This window comes from Gorilla gorilla, chromosome 3 (genome assembly GCF_029281585.2).
Source record: "Gorilla gorilla gorilla isolate KB3781 chromosome 3, NHGRI_mGorGor1-v2.1_pri, whole genome shotgun sequence".
Taxonomy (NCBI): Eukaryota; Metazoa; Chordata; class Mammalia; order Primates; family Hominidae; genus Gorilla; species Gorilla gorilla.
This window is the reverse complement of record NC_073227.2, coordinates 93,391,312-93,405,878: the sequence shown is the minus strand read 5'-3', so window position 1 is coordinate 93,405,878 and position 14,567 is coordinate 93,391,312. Positions and strand designations below refer to the sequence as shown.

General features: G+C 39.4%; 1 protein-coding gene across 6 annotated transcripts in view; it reads left to right on the top strand.

Moving 5' to 3' along the window:
* ANKRD17 (ankyrin repeat domain 17) overlaps positions 1 to 14,567 on the top strand; it is a 187,773-nt gene that overhangs the window by 87,335 nt on the left and 85,871 nt on the right. For 5 of the 6 annotated variants that reach the window (XM_031009951.3, XM_031009950.3, XM_055385086.2 and 2 more), the window contains exon 3: positions 14,135 to 14,291. In XM_031009951.3, the coding sequence (XP_030865811.1) occupies positions 14,135 to 14,291 (157 nt within the window). Of the gene's footprint in view, positions 1 to 12,046; positions 12,186 to 14,134; positions 14,292 to 14,567 lie in introns of those variants that run through there. The other variant, XM_063705311.1, reaches the window with a different exon arrangement.

The following is a 14,567-nucleotide window of genomic DNA, read 5'->3' as shown; positions in this document are numbered from 1 at the left end:
TAAATTTTAGGATTGTGATATGGTTTGGCTCTGTGTCCCCACCCAAATCTTACCTTGAATTGTAATCCCCATGATCCCCATGTGTCAAGGGAGGAGCCCAGTGGGAGGTGATTGGATCATGGGGACAGTTTCCCCCATGCTGTTCTTGTAATAGTGAATGAGTTCTCACAAGATCTAATGGTTTTATAAGGGGCTCTTCCCCTTCCGCTCCTCACACTTCTCTCTCCTGCTGCCATGTGAAGAAGGTCCTTGATTCCTCTTCACCTTCTGCCATGATTGTAAGTTTCCTTAGGCCTCCCAGCCATGTGGAACTGTGAGTCAATTAAACCTCTTTTCTTGATGAATTACCCTGTCTCGGGTATTTATAGCAATGTGAAAACAGACCAATATAGATTGCTTTTTCTACTTCTGTAAATAATGTCATTAGTATTTTGATAGGAATTGCATTGACTCTAAGTTGCTTGGGGTAGTATGTACATTTTAACAGTATTGATTCTTCCAACCCATGAACATGGAATATTTTCCCATTTTTCTTGTGCCCTCTTCAATTTTTTGCATCAGTGTTTTATAGCTTCCCTTGTAGAGATCTTTCACTTCTTTAATTAAGTTCCTTCCTAGGTATTTTATTTTATTTGTAGCTATTGTAAATGGCATTAGTTTCTTGATTTGTTTTTCAGATTGTTGGTTCTTGGCATATAGACATGGTACTGAGTTTTATATGTTGATTTGTTTCCTGCAACTTTGCTGAATTTATCAGTTTTAATAGTTTTTTGCTGAAGTCTTTAGGTTTTTCCAAATATAAGATTATATTATCTGCAAGCAAGGATAATTTGACTTCTTCCTTATCAGTTTGGTTGTCTGTTTCTCTTGTCTGATTGCTCTGGCTAGGACTTGCAGTGCTGTATTGAATAGAAATAGTGAAAGTGGGCATCCAGATCTTGTTCCAGTTCTCGGGGGGATGCTTTCAACATTTTCCCATTTAGTGTAATGTTGGCTGTTGGTTTGTCATAGATGGCTTTTATTACCTTGAGATATGTCCCTTCTATGCCAGTTTTGCTAAAGGTTTTAATCATAAAGGGATGGCTGGATTTCATCAAATGCTTTTTCTGCATCATTGAGATGATCATGCAATTTTTGTTTTTAATTCCTTTTATGTGATGTATCACATTTATTGACTTGCATGTGTTAAACCATCTCTGCATTCCTGGTGTGAAACCCATTTGATCAAGGTATATTATCTTTTTGCTATGCTGTTGGATTCTGTTAGCTAGTATTTTGTTGAGGATTTTTGCATCTATGTTCATCAGGGATCTGTAGTTTTCTTCCTTCCTTCCTTCCTTCCTTCCTTCCTTCCTTCCTTCCTTCCTTCCTACCTTCCTTCCTTCCTTCTCCCCTCCCTTCCCTCGCCTTCCTTCTCCCTTCCCCTCCCCTCCCCTCCTCTCCTTTCTTGGTTTTGGTATTAGGGTGATACTGGCTTCATAGAATGATTTAGGGAGGATTCGCATTTACCCTGTGGGTCCTGCTGAAGAAAGTTTATGCCCAGCTGAAATTATTATGAAATTCAATTGGAAGCTTTTTTCACCCTGTGACCCCTCCCTAATTCTGCTGGCTGCCTTCCCTGAGGGCCCTATCAGATGCAGTCAGGGATGGCTTCCCTGGGCTCAAGCTGGAGACTGGGTGTGCTTACAAGGCTCTTCCCACTGCTGCTTCTACCTTTATATTTCATGTGGCTCCCTATATTCATTTTTGTTATAGGTGAGGTTAAATCCTTCTCCTGTGTTCTGGATTTTCAGATTCCCCAGTGGACATGTGTGTTTGGAGACAGGTTTTCCTGCTCTCGTACTTTGGGAATTCACAGTTATTTGACTGTCTTGCAGAATTTGCAGCGATGTGTCACTTCTTTCAGAGAATCTGTGAATTCTTTTGGTTTTCCTGGTAATGTTCCTGCAGTGGTTCTTAGAGCTGGAGTTTGTGGTGTGAGTCTCCACATGCTATTCTGCCCATCCAAGTGGGAGCTGCACATTAGCCCTGTCTCCTCTCCTCTCTGCCATCTTTCTTTCTAAGTCCAATGTTTCTTTGTTGATTTTCTCTGTGGAAGATCTGTCCAATGCTGAAGGTGGAATGTTAAAGTCTACAGCTATTTTTATATTGGGGTTCTATCTTTACCTTTTTAGCTCTAGTATTTATGTAGCTTTGTGCTCCAGTGTTAGGTGCATATGTATTTAAAATTGTTATATCCTCTTGCTTAATTGACCCCTTTATCATTATATAATGATCTTGTCTCATATTTTTGTGTTGAAATCTATTTTATGCAATGTAAGTATAGCTACTCTTGCTCTTTTTTGGTTTCCAGTGGCCTGGAATATCTTTTTCAATCCCTTTATTTTCACTCTGTGTGTATCTTTATAGGTAAAGTGTGTTTCTTGTAGGCAGCAGGTCATTGGGTCTTGTTTTTTATCCATTCAGCCTCTGCATGTGTTTTGGTTGTAGTCCTTTAAGTCCATTTACATTCAGTGTTGTTATTGATAAGTGAAGACTTACTCCTGTCATTTGGTTATTTGTTTTCCAGTTGTTTTGTATTGTTATCTTCCTTATTTCCTTCCTGCCTTTTAGTGAAAGTGATTTTCTCTGGTGATATGTTTTAATTTCTTGCTTTTTATTTTTTGTATCTATTGTATGTTTTTTGATTTGAGGTTACCATGAGGCTTGCAAATACTATCTTATAACCCATTATTTTAAGCTGATAACAGCCTAACACCACTTCCATAAACAAATTTAACAAGGTAAAAGAAAACCAATGACTCGACACCTTAAGTTTGTCCCCTGCTTTTTAACTTTTTGTCATTTCTATTTATATCTTACTGTGCTGCATATGTCTTGAAAAGTTGTTGTAGTTATTATTTTTGATTGGTTAATCTTTTAGTGCTTCTACTTAAGGTAAGAGTTAACACACCACAGATACAGTGTTATAATATTCTCTGTAGTTAATATTATCAGTCAGTTTGGTACCTTCAGGTGATTTCTTTTTGCTCATTAACATTCTTTTCTTTCTGATTGAAGAAATCTCTTTAGTGTTTCTTGTAGGACAGAAGTGGCGATGATGAAATCTCTCAGCTTTTGTCTGGGAAAGTCCCTCTTTCTCCTTCATGTTTAAGGGATATATTTGCCAGATGTACTATTATAGGATAAAATTTTTTTGCCTTCAGTACTTTATGTCATGCCACTCTCTCCTGGGCTGTAAGGTTTCCACTGAAAAGTCTGCTGCTAGATGTATTGGAGCCCCATTGTATTTTATTTGTGTCTTTTTCTCTTGCTGCTTTTAGGATCCTTACCTCCTTGACCTTTGGAAGTTTGATTATTAAGTGCCTTGGGGTAGTCTTCTTTGGGTTAAATCTGCTTGGTGTTCTGTAACCTTCTTGTACTTAAATATTAGTATCTTTCTCTAGGTTTGGGAAGTTCTCTGTTACTATACCTTTACCTTATAAACTTTCTACCCCTATCACTTTCTTTACGTCCTCTTTAAGGCCAATAACTTTTAGCTTTGCCATTTTGAGGCTGTTTTCTGGATCTTGTAGGCATGCTTCATTCTTTTTTATTCTTTTCTTTGTCTCCTTCGACTGTGTATTTTCAAATAGCCTGTCTGCAAGCTCACTAATTCTTTCTTCTGCTTGATTAATTCTGCTATTAAGAGACTCTGATGCATTCTTCACTGTGTCTGTTGCGTTTTTCAGCTCCAATATTGCTGCTTGATTCTTTTCAGTTATTTCAATCTCTTTGTTAAATTTATCTGATAGAATTCTGAATTCCTTCTCTGTGTTATCTTTAATTTCTTTGAGTGTCCTCAATACTGTTTTGATTTTTCTTTCTGAAAGGTCACATATCTGTGTTTCTCCAGAATTGGTCCCTGGTACCTTATATAGTTCATTTGGTGAGGTCGTGTTTTCTGATGGTCGTGATCCTTGCAGATGTTTGTTGGTGTCTGGGCATTGAAGAATTAGGTATTTATTATAGTCTTCACAGTCTGCGCTTGTTTGTACCTGTCCTTCTTTGGAAGGCTTTCTAAGTATTCGAAGGGACTTGGGTATTGTGATCTAAGCCATGTCTGCATTGGGGTGCACCCCAATCCCAGTATCGCTATGATTTTTTACGGATTCATAGAGGTACCACCTTGGTGGTTTTATTTAAGATCTAGAAGAATTATCTGGATTACCAAGTAGAGACTCTTCTTCTCTTTTCTTTCTCCCAAACAAATGGAGTCTCAGTCTCTCTCTCTCTCTCTCTCTCTCTCTCTCTCTCTCTCTCTCTCTCTCTCTCTCCTCTGAGCCACGTGGAGCTGGGGTTGGGGTGACACAAGTACCCCTGTGGTCACCACCACTGGGACTGTACTAGGTGAGACTTGAAGCCAGCAGAGCACTGGGTCTCACTCAATGCCCGTTGTGACTGCTACCTGGCTACCACCTATGTTTGCTGAAGGCCCTAGGGCTCTATAGTCAGCAGGTGGCAAAGCCAGCCAGACTTGTTTTTTTCCCCTTCAGGATGGCAGGTTCCCCTAGGCCCTGAGCTGATTCATAGATGCCATCTGGGAGCCAGGAACTGAGGTCAAAAACCTTAGAAATCTATCTAATGAGGGTCTATTGTACTGTATCTTTGCTGGCACTCAAACCACGATATACAGTCCTTCCCACTCTTCCTCTTTCCACTGGTAGGGAGTCTCAGCCCGTGGCCGTCACCACCAGAGGCCCACAGGGAGTACTGCCAGGCTACCGCCAATGTGCAGTTAAAGCCCAAGGGCTCTTCAGTCAGCTTGTGATGAAAGCTGCCAGGCCTGAGACTCACCCTTCAGAACAGTGGGCCCCCTCTCTCCCAGGACAGCTCCAGAAATGTCATCTAAGTGCCAAGCCTTGGAATAGGAGACCCCGAGAGTCCACTTTCTACTTAACAGCACCCCCCAACCCCAACTGTGCTGTCACTGTTACCACCATAGCTGGGAATGTGCTGGTTCTCACATGAAGCCAGCACATCTCAGAGTCTCAACCGAGGCAGGTGGCATACTACTTGGGTGTCACTGCTGGTTCTTCAGGGCCCAAGGGCTCTTTAGTCAGTAGGTGATGGATCCTTCCAGGAGTGGGTTCTTTTCTTCAAGGGAGCAGGTTCCCTTCTGGCACAGGGTGTGTGTAGAAAGATTGTCCAGGAGCTAGGGTCTAGAATGGGGGGGTCTCACGAATCTGACTGGTGCCCTATCCTACTGTGGCTAAGCTTGTATCCAAGATGCAAGACCAAGTTGTCTCTGCTCTTTTCTCTCAAGCAGAAGGAAGGGGTCTCTTTTGGAGCCTTAAGCTGTGCTGCCTGAGGTTGGGAGAGGGGTGACTCAAGCACTCCCTTAGCCACCCAAGTGGTGGCTCAGGAAGTTGCCCGCTCCCCATCCCCAGTCCAGTGACTCCAAGTCCATCTTGGCACTAGGACTTGCCTAGGAATTGCGGTCCTGTGACTTAGACCGCCCCTCAGCTTCACTTAGGGCCCCAGAACACTGCAGCCCGTGTTGACAGGGCTTGCTGGAAGTCAAATTTGGACTGCTGGGATGGACAATTTCCTTGTGGCTAGGGCTGGTCCAAAAGCTCCCTCCACGAGCAGGCATCAGCTGAGTTCAGCCTGTTTCTGCTCTCCGCTGTGACCGGGCAGCACTGAGTTCAATGCAAAGGCTCACAGTTGCTATGCTCTCCGTCTTACAGTTGCACAGTTCTTTGCACCATGTGGGGAGCTGCTAGGGGATTAGGGAGGGGTGTCATTGGCAATTCAAAACTGTCTTTTCTACCCTCTTTAATGCCTATTTCAGCAATGCGAAGTCAAAACCAGGCACTGTGTGTGCTCACCTGATTTTGGGTTCTTATGAAGTTGCTCACTTTGTGTAGATAGTTGCCAAACTTGGGGAGGGGTGGGGAGATCACTAGAGCCCCCTATTCAGCCATCTTACTCCATCTATCTCAGTGGCGAAGCCAGCCAGACTTTTTTTTTTCCCTTCAGGGTGGCTAGTTCCCCTAGGCCCTGAGTTGGTCTAGAGATGCCATCTGGGAGCCGGGGACTGAGGTCAAAAACCTTAGAAATCTGTCTGATATTCTGTTGTACTGTGTCTTAGCTGGCACTCAAACCATGATGTACAGTCCTTCCCACTCACTGTTTAAAATGGCGCCCAAGCATAGTGCTGTCTAGTGTTCCTAAGTATGAGAATGCTGTGATGTGCCTTTTGGGAAAAACATGTTTTAGGTTCAGGCATGAGTTTTACTGCTATTGGCTATGAGTTCAATGTTAATGAATCAACAACATATATTAAATAAGTTATATTTTACATTATGGAATACCATGCAGCCATAAAAAAGAATAAAATCATGTCCTTTGCAGCAACATGGATGCAGCTGGAGCCCATTATCCTAAGTGAATTAACGCAGGAACAAAAAAACAAATGCCACGTTATTACTTATAAGTGGGAGCTGAACATTGAGTACACATGGACACTAAGAAGGGAACAATAGGCACCAGGGCCTACTTGAGAATGGGAGGAAGGTGAGGATTGAAAAGTTACTTATCAGATACTATGCTCATTACCTCGGTGATGAAATAATCTGTACCCTGAACCCCCACAACATGCAATTTACCCACATAACCAACTTGCATGTATACCCGCTGTACCTAAAATAAAAGTTGGAAGGACACACACAAAAAAGGTACATTTAAACAGAAACACACATAAAACAGGGTTATGTGCATTAATGACAATGCTGTGGCCAGGGGCTGGCTGATGCTGTATTTCTCCCAGGAGCAGTGGTTGAGTGTAGTATTTGCTAATTCCGTGTTTCTAGCGACTTAACATAACTACTGTGAATAACTGAATAATGAGAATTGACAATATATAATTTTCCCCACTTGTTTGTTAGAGACTGTAGGCTGAAACCTCATGTGAATCATCGTGGTATTTTTGTGAAGTGGATCATTATATTATCCCCATAGGAACAATGTTTTAATTGAGGAGTGTATATATATATATACACACAATCAAATATTTAGCACTATATATCATATCTTAAATATAAGGCAGTGATAATGAAATCTCTATAATCATTTTAAAGACATGATGTTTTCTTAGGTTTTGTAAAGTAGACATAAATACACTATGAACACTAATTGTTCATGGTTTAAGAACCCCAGTGCACTACCTATTATACATGCAATGCATGTAAACTGCTACTTTATTATAGCATAAAACTGACCTAATACTGTTCAATAATGCTTTCAGTAAACATCTTGTAATACAGTAAATTTTTTTTTTTTTTTTTTGAGACGGAGTCTCACTCTGTCCCCCAGGCTGGAGTGCAGTGGTGCGATCTTGGCTCACTGCAAGCTCCGCCTCCCAGGTTCATGGCATTCTCCTGCTTCAGCCTCCTGCTGTAGCTGGGACTACAGGCGTCTGCCACCATGCCTGGCTAATTTTTTGTACTTTTAGTGCAGACGGGGTTTCGCTGCGTTAGCCAGGATGGTGTCGATCTCCTGACCTCGTGATCCACCCGCCTCAGCCTCCCAAAGTGCTGGGATTACAGACTTGAGCCACTGTGCCCAACCGGTATTTAAATATTTGAAGGATTCATGGTTAAACTTGATTTCCATCCAAGGTAAAATTCTAGAATGGATTATTAAAAGGATCTTAACCAAATAGACTTGGAAACATAATCAGGGCATGTGCACGGTCCTGTCTTGGAGTAAAGAAAACTCTTTGTACAGAAGAGTAGAGACCTAATTTAGCATTTTCCGGCCATTTGACATTGCTCTAGAAGTTTATGAGAGAGAAATGCAGATTATGAAATTATTTAAAAATATACCTCAGAGGAGCAGGGAATGTTTCTCCTGAAGACGAGAAGACTCAGGTTGAATAAAGTGTTCTTCAAATGCTTAAGAGACTGTCATATAGATTTGTTTTCTGTGGCTCCAAGAGGCACAACAAGATTCAAAGATGTTACACGGAAGTAGATTTTACATAAAAGCTGATTTTTGGAGATAAGGTACCTTTTCATACGATGCAAATAGTTGCTTCATTTTTCTAAGTTGTGTAATTATTTCTATTTTTTATATTTTCTTTATGGTAGCTAACAAGCTAGCCTTCCCCTACTTCCCTTCCTTTCTTTCTCCACCTCTCTTTCACTTTTCCTCTCCCTCACTCCTTTATTTCCTTCCCTTTTTAAATGGAAATTTTCACATACAAATCTAAGAGAATAGCGTAATGAAACCTGTGTATGTTTATCCATCCAGCTTCAGCAGCCTTCACTGTACAGGCAGTCTTTTTTCATATCTGCCTATTAGCACCTTGCTGACATTGCCACCTATGTTAATTTAAAGCAAATCTAAGCACCATACCATTTCATATATATAAATATTTTAGTATGTATCTGTAAATTAAGAGTGTTTAAAAAGAAATATAGCCATAATACTATTTCAGATTTAAAGGAAAAAAAAAGTAATTCCTTAATATTGCCAGTATCCTGTCAATGTTGAGATTTCTTCAATTATTTTCTGTCTTTTTACAGTTGGTTTAAATCAGGATCCAAACAAGGTTTACATAGTTTTAATGTTAATTATTTTTCTTAAATATATACACATACTATGTACCCATGAAATTAAAAATTAAAAAAAATTGTTTTAAGTTTAATCATAACAGTTCCTCTTTTTTTTTCTATTTATTTGTTGAAGAAATAGTCATTTCTCTCACTTTATGGATTTTGCCAGTTGTGCTTCTGTGTGTTGTATTTCCTATTTTAGATCCAGATACTTGATCAGATTCAGATTTATTCTGATTTTGGCAAGAATAGTCATTCATAATGCTGTGTATTTCCTTATGTATCACATAGGCACTGTCTGTTTGCTTCTCTTTTTGTGATGTTGAGATTGAACAAGGTTTAGGTATCCAATATGTTTCTTGAGAAAGGATGCTTGACAGGTAAAATTTTTTAGACTGTCTGAAAATGCCTTTCTTACTATCCTCATACTTGATAGCTTAGCTAGGTATAGAGTTCCAGTTTAAAAAACCACTCTCAGACCTTTAAAGTTACTAAACTTCTGGTGTTGCCAAACTTATTTATGACTTACCCTGTCTCTGTACCACTTGTCCCTATTCTCTTTCCCCAAAGCTTTATAATTTTGGCATTATAAAATTTCAGTCTCATTTTCAATACTTTGGTTGGCTTTTCATATTTAAGATTTTCTTCAGATGTCTGGTGATCCTTGGGTTCTGTTTTTTAGTCTATAGCAATGCCATAAAAAGCTAAATTGGAAAGTCTGGATGCATGTTTTGTTGGTTCATTTCACTATACAGCATGGATTAGTTTTCTGTTGCAGCATAACAATTTACTATAAATATAGTGGTGTGAAACAACGCCCACTTATTATCTCTTAAATTTCTGTGAGCCAGACATCTGGGGACAGTGTGGCTGGATTCTCTTGCTTATGGTCTCAAGGCTGATATCAGCTATCCTATGTTCCTTATCTGTAGGCTGTGGGTGAACATTTACTTCCAAATTTGTTGTTATTGGTAGCAGAATTTAGTTCGTTGCAATTGTAGAACCAAGATCCTGATTTTTTTATGGGCTGTCATCTCCATAAGGTTGCCCACATTCTTTGACATGTGGCACCCTCCGTCTTTAAGTCAGCAGTGTTAAGTAGAATCCTTCTTGTGCTTTTAATCTCTGACTTCCTTATCTCCAACCAGCCAAAGAAATCTCTGCCTTTCACAAGCTCATTTGATTGGGTCAGGCCCACCAGGATAACCTCGCTGTCTTTAGGTCAACAATGCTATATAACGTAACTTAATTTTGGGAGTAAAATCTGTCAAATTCACAGTCCCAAGGTTGTAGGATGTGTACATCAGGGACGGGTAACCTTGGGATCATTTTATTAGACACACACCTGCCAGTGTTTGTCTTCTGAATAATTAACCCAGCTACCGTAATTCCGACAGTGGGAGCTGACAGTGGGAATGGGGCTGAGGATTTCACTACTTACCATGTAAACTTTCACTTAATGCTTTTATGTAGTACTTCATGTCATCCTCCTGTATACCTGATGTCTCCTAGTCCAGGGCCTTTCTAGTTTGGTTTCTTTAGAGAATAATCACCTGGCTGTTTAGTTTGGCAATGAAAACTTGTGTCTGATTACTCCTCACAAGTGTTCAGCTTGTCTCCCTTTTTTCTAACCAAAGCCTCACCCCTGTATCTGGTACATCTCATACCTGACTCCTGTTGGGCTAATGGTCTGTTTCTCTTTTGATAGTGGTGTTTCAGTTTATTCTGTTCTATAAGTTAGTTAGATCTCTGGTTTACTTTGTCTTTATACATTTTAGCTTATATATTTAGCTTATATACAGATTTTTCCTAGTTTTACCGTAGATGGAATTTCTCTTGCATTTTAGCCCTCTGAGTAAGTTCTGAGAGGAACATAATTACGCATTCAATTATCTTAAAATCAGATAATATTTAATAAGTTTAATAGTGTTAGTAATATTAATAATTTTATTATAAAATAATAATATAAATAATATTTTAATGTGCCCTCTATCTGAATTTCTATGGTTTTGTTGTTCAATTGATTAAATGAGAGAATTTGGAAATAATAATCTGGTCATTTTGTTCTTTTTTTTTTTTTTTTCCTTTGGAGAGAGTCTCATTTTGTCGCCCAGGCTGGAGTGCAGTGGCACAATCTTGGCTCACTGCAACCTTCACCTCCCGGGTTCAAGCGATTCTCCTGCCTCAGCCTCCCAAGTAGCTGGGACTATAGGCGCATGCCACCATGTCCAGCTAATTTTGTGTATTTTTAGTAGAGACGGGGTTTCGCCATGTTGCCCAGGCTGATCTCCAACTCCTGAGCTCAGGAAATCCACCCGCCAAGTAGTAGGATTACAGGCGTAAGCCACCACACCCAGCTCTTTTCTGTTTTTCGATCTTCACTTTAACATTCAATAGCTGGATAAGACCAGAAAAAAAAGAATCACCATAATTCAGGGTAGCTAGAATAAATTAATTTTTGATTACTGTTAATTAATTTGAAAGGTTACCATCTATGTCTTTGGTTTCTTCCTAGTTACATTTATTAAAATAGTTATCTTTACTTATGAAGATACAAGAAGTTCATAAAGATTTAAAGTGAGATTTTTTTTTTTCTTTTTAAAACAGTGGTTAGTTTTTACTGAGCCAGATCTGTCCTCTTGCCTAGTTGCTGTTGCTATCACTGACAAATATTTGTTATATAGTGATCTCAGATGGCTGAAAAATTGGAGCTAATTTTTTTCATGTGGAAATTCTTCTGTGATGTTGATCTCAATAGTGCCTTCATATATTTAACCAAAAGATAATCTATTAAATATTGTAGTAGATTCAGAATATAGTATGACTTTTAATATTAGTGACATAAATTATGCAGTAGGTATCAGTCTTATCAGACCAAGACAGTTTTTATTCTTTATACATCTTAACTGTAGCAGATATGAAATTTGACTACTATGAACATTTTTTTATGGCTATAATCATAAAGCTTCTTGGCAGATTTATTTTTGGTTTTGTGAGATATAACATTTGCTATGTTAGTTTTTTTATTAAATAAAAGCATAAAAATATATCTAAAAGTACTAATCTAAAAATCATTCAGGACGGCAACAGAAAAAAATATTTTAAAGGCAGAGATGGTTAATAACCACCTGTATGAAACCTAATTGTTGCTTTTGCAGATATCGCTCTAAAGCATGCTTACCCCTAACCTTTTTATTCTAACTCGGTGCTTAATCTAGGCTGCCTATTTTATTATAAAGTGCACTGTAAAAGTATACACTTTCAAAACTTTAAACATGAAACTTATGTGATATTATTGAACACCTTTCACTGTTACATACTTATCTGTGCAGATATGTTTATTACCAAGTGAGTGGTCCTTTTTGTTTCTTAGTTAACTAGTTTGTTGTAAAACCGATAATAGCCTTTCTTTAATGTGCATTGGAATCATATGGGGATCTTTTTTAAAATGCAGGTTTTGGATCAGTACATCGTAGGGCCTGAGATTCTGCATTTCTGACAAGCTCCCAAGCGATAGCAGTGCTTCTATTCAGTGGACCACATGTTGGATAGCAGGGTTCTGTAATATCCATCATAACATTAGAGGTAAAGGTTTTTAATCCTAGCTGTTTATCAGAATTGCCTTAGAGCCTTTAAAATATGTAGGTGCCAGGCCCTGCTTTCTACTTACTGAATTGGATCCCCAGATGTAGAAAAGCTCAGCATCTATATATTTGAAAACCACTACAGGGGGCTGGATCACACGTGTAAACCTAGCCCTTTGGGAGGCCGAGGCATGTGGATCACTTAAACTAGGAGTTCAAGACCAGCTTGGGCAACATAGTGAGACCCTGTCTCTACCAAAAAAAAAAAAGCAATTAGCCAGGCATGGTGACGTGCGCCTGTGGTCACAGGTGCTTAAGAGGCCAAAGTGGGGGATCACTTGAGCCCGGGAGGTCGAGGCTGCAGTGAACCATGATCATGCCACTGTACTTCAGCTTGGGCAACCGGGTGAGATCCTATCTTAAAAAAAAACAAAACAAAACAAAACAAAAAAAGAAGCACCACAAGTGATGCTGATGGGCAGCTTGGATTAAGCACCACTGAATTAAAATAATAAAGGTTAGGGGTAAGAATGCTGCATGCTTTATAGGGATATCTGAAAGAGCAACAGTTAGGTTTCATATAGATGGTTACTAACCATCTCTGCTTTTGAATTTTTTTTTTAATTTTGCAGTTCTGAATGGTTTTCAGATTAGTACTTTCACATGATTTTAAGTATATGTGATAAGTTGTAGACATAACTCATTTATAGCTTATCTTTTATATATAGTCTAGAATGCCTTTTTAGGCCATATTTTGTTCACAGGTGATAGCCCAGTAAACATTCTTAAGCAAAAATAGACATTGGCCCGATGAAGTAGTTTACACCTGTAATTGGGAGCACTTTGGGAGGCTGAAGTGGGAGGATCACTTGAGACTAGGAGATCTAAACTACCCTACATAACATAAATGAGACCCTACCTCTACAAGAAAGTTTAAAAATTAGCTGGGTGTCCTGCTGCAGTGGCTCACACCTATAATTCCAGTACTTTGGCTTGCTGAGGCCGGAGGATTCCTTATGCCCAGGAGTTCGAGACCAGCCTGGGCAATGTAGTGGGACCCCGATTCCTCCAAAAAGTAAAATAATTAGCCAAGCATGGTAGTGCACACCTGTAGTCCCAGCTACTTGGGAGCCTGAGGCAGGAAGATTTTGAACCCAGGACGCTGAGGCTGCAGTAAACTGTAATCGTGGCATGCACCCAGCCTGGGTAACAGAGCAAGACCCTGTCTAAAAAAAAAAAAAAAAAAAAAAAAAAAAATCAGCCTAGTGTGGTGGTGTGAGCCTATAATTCCAGCTACTGGGAGGCTGAGTTGGGCGGATCACTTGAGCCCAAGAGTTCAAGACTGCAGTGAGCTATGATCATGCCACTGTACTCCAGCTTGGGTGACAGAATAAGACCCTGTCTCGAAAAAAATATATATAAATTAAAAAAAATAAAATGTAGACATTTCCCAAATCATAGAGATGGTGCTAGCTTCTGGCACTACTGGCGTCAATGAGTCAAAAATAATTTTATCAGGACTCTGTCCCCTTCTCTTTCTGTGTCTCTGTTCTCCTGTATGTTGACTTTATTTTGGGCAGTCTTTTTCTGTATGTGGTGACAAAAGTGGCTAAATAGCTTATGACTCACATCTTACCAATTTAGCAACCTTTGAATATACGTTCTTTCAGAGATATGACAGAGTCTAATTGTCCCATCATAGGCCAAAGACCCGTTTCTGGCACCAGAGGGTCACAGGATCAAGTACCTATGAACCACATGGAATGAATAAGATTATTAGAAAACTGGAGAAGAGTGATTTCTCAAAAGATGCTGGGCAGCCAATATATATGTCTACTCTACCATTTGGAGGTTATTTGTTAACATACACAGTATAGCTTTAAGTAACTTGAATTTTGCTTTGTTTCTTCTTTTGGGTGTGTCCATATTGGTGTGAAAATAATATAATAGGAATAGGAAAATTGTCCACGGCTGATGGTAAAGCCTTTGCAGATCCTGAAGTACTTCGGAGGTTGACATCGTCTGTTAGTTGTGCGTTGGATGAAGCTGCTGCTGCACTTACCCGTATGAGAGCTGAAAGCACAGCAAATGCAGGGCAGTCGGACAAGTAAGTACATTTTTGCTGCCATCAGTATGAAATCATTTTCTTAAAAATAATAACAAATAGCTAACATTTACTGAGCATTTATTTTGTGCCTGGCTGGCACTGTGCTAACCACTTAACATGTGATATCTTATTTAGATTCACAAAAACTTTATAAGGTATAGATTTTGTTTTTACTCCCATTTTACAGATGAAAAGTTAAAGAGAGGTGAGTAACTTAATCAAGATCAAGTAGATAATAAGTGGCAGAGCACCAGTGTCTTTCCGACTGCAAGGCTG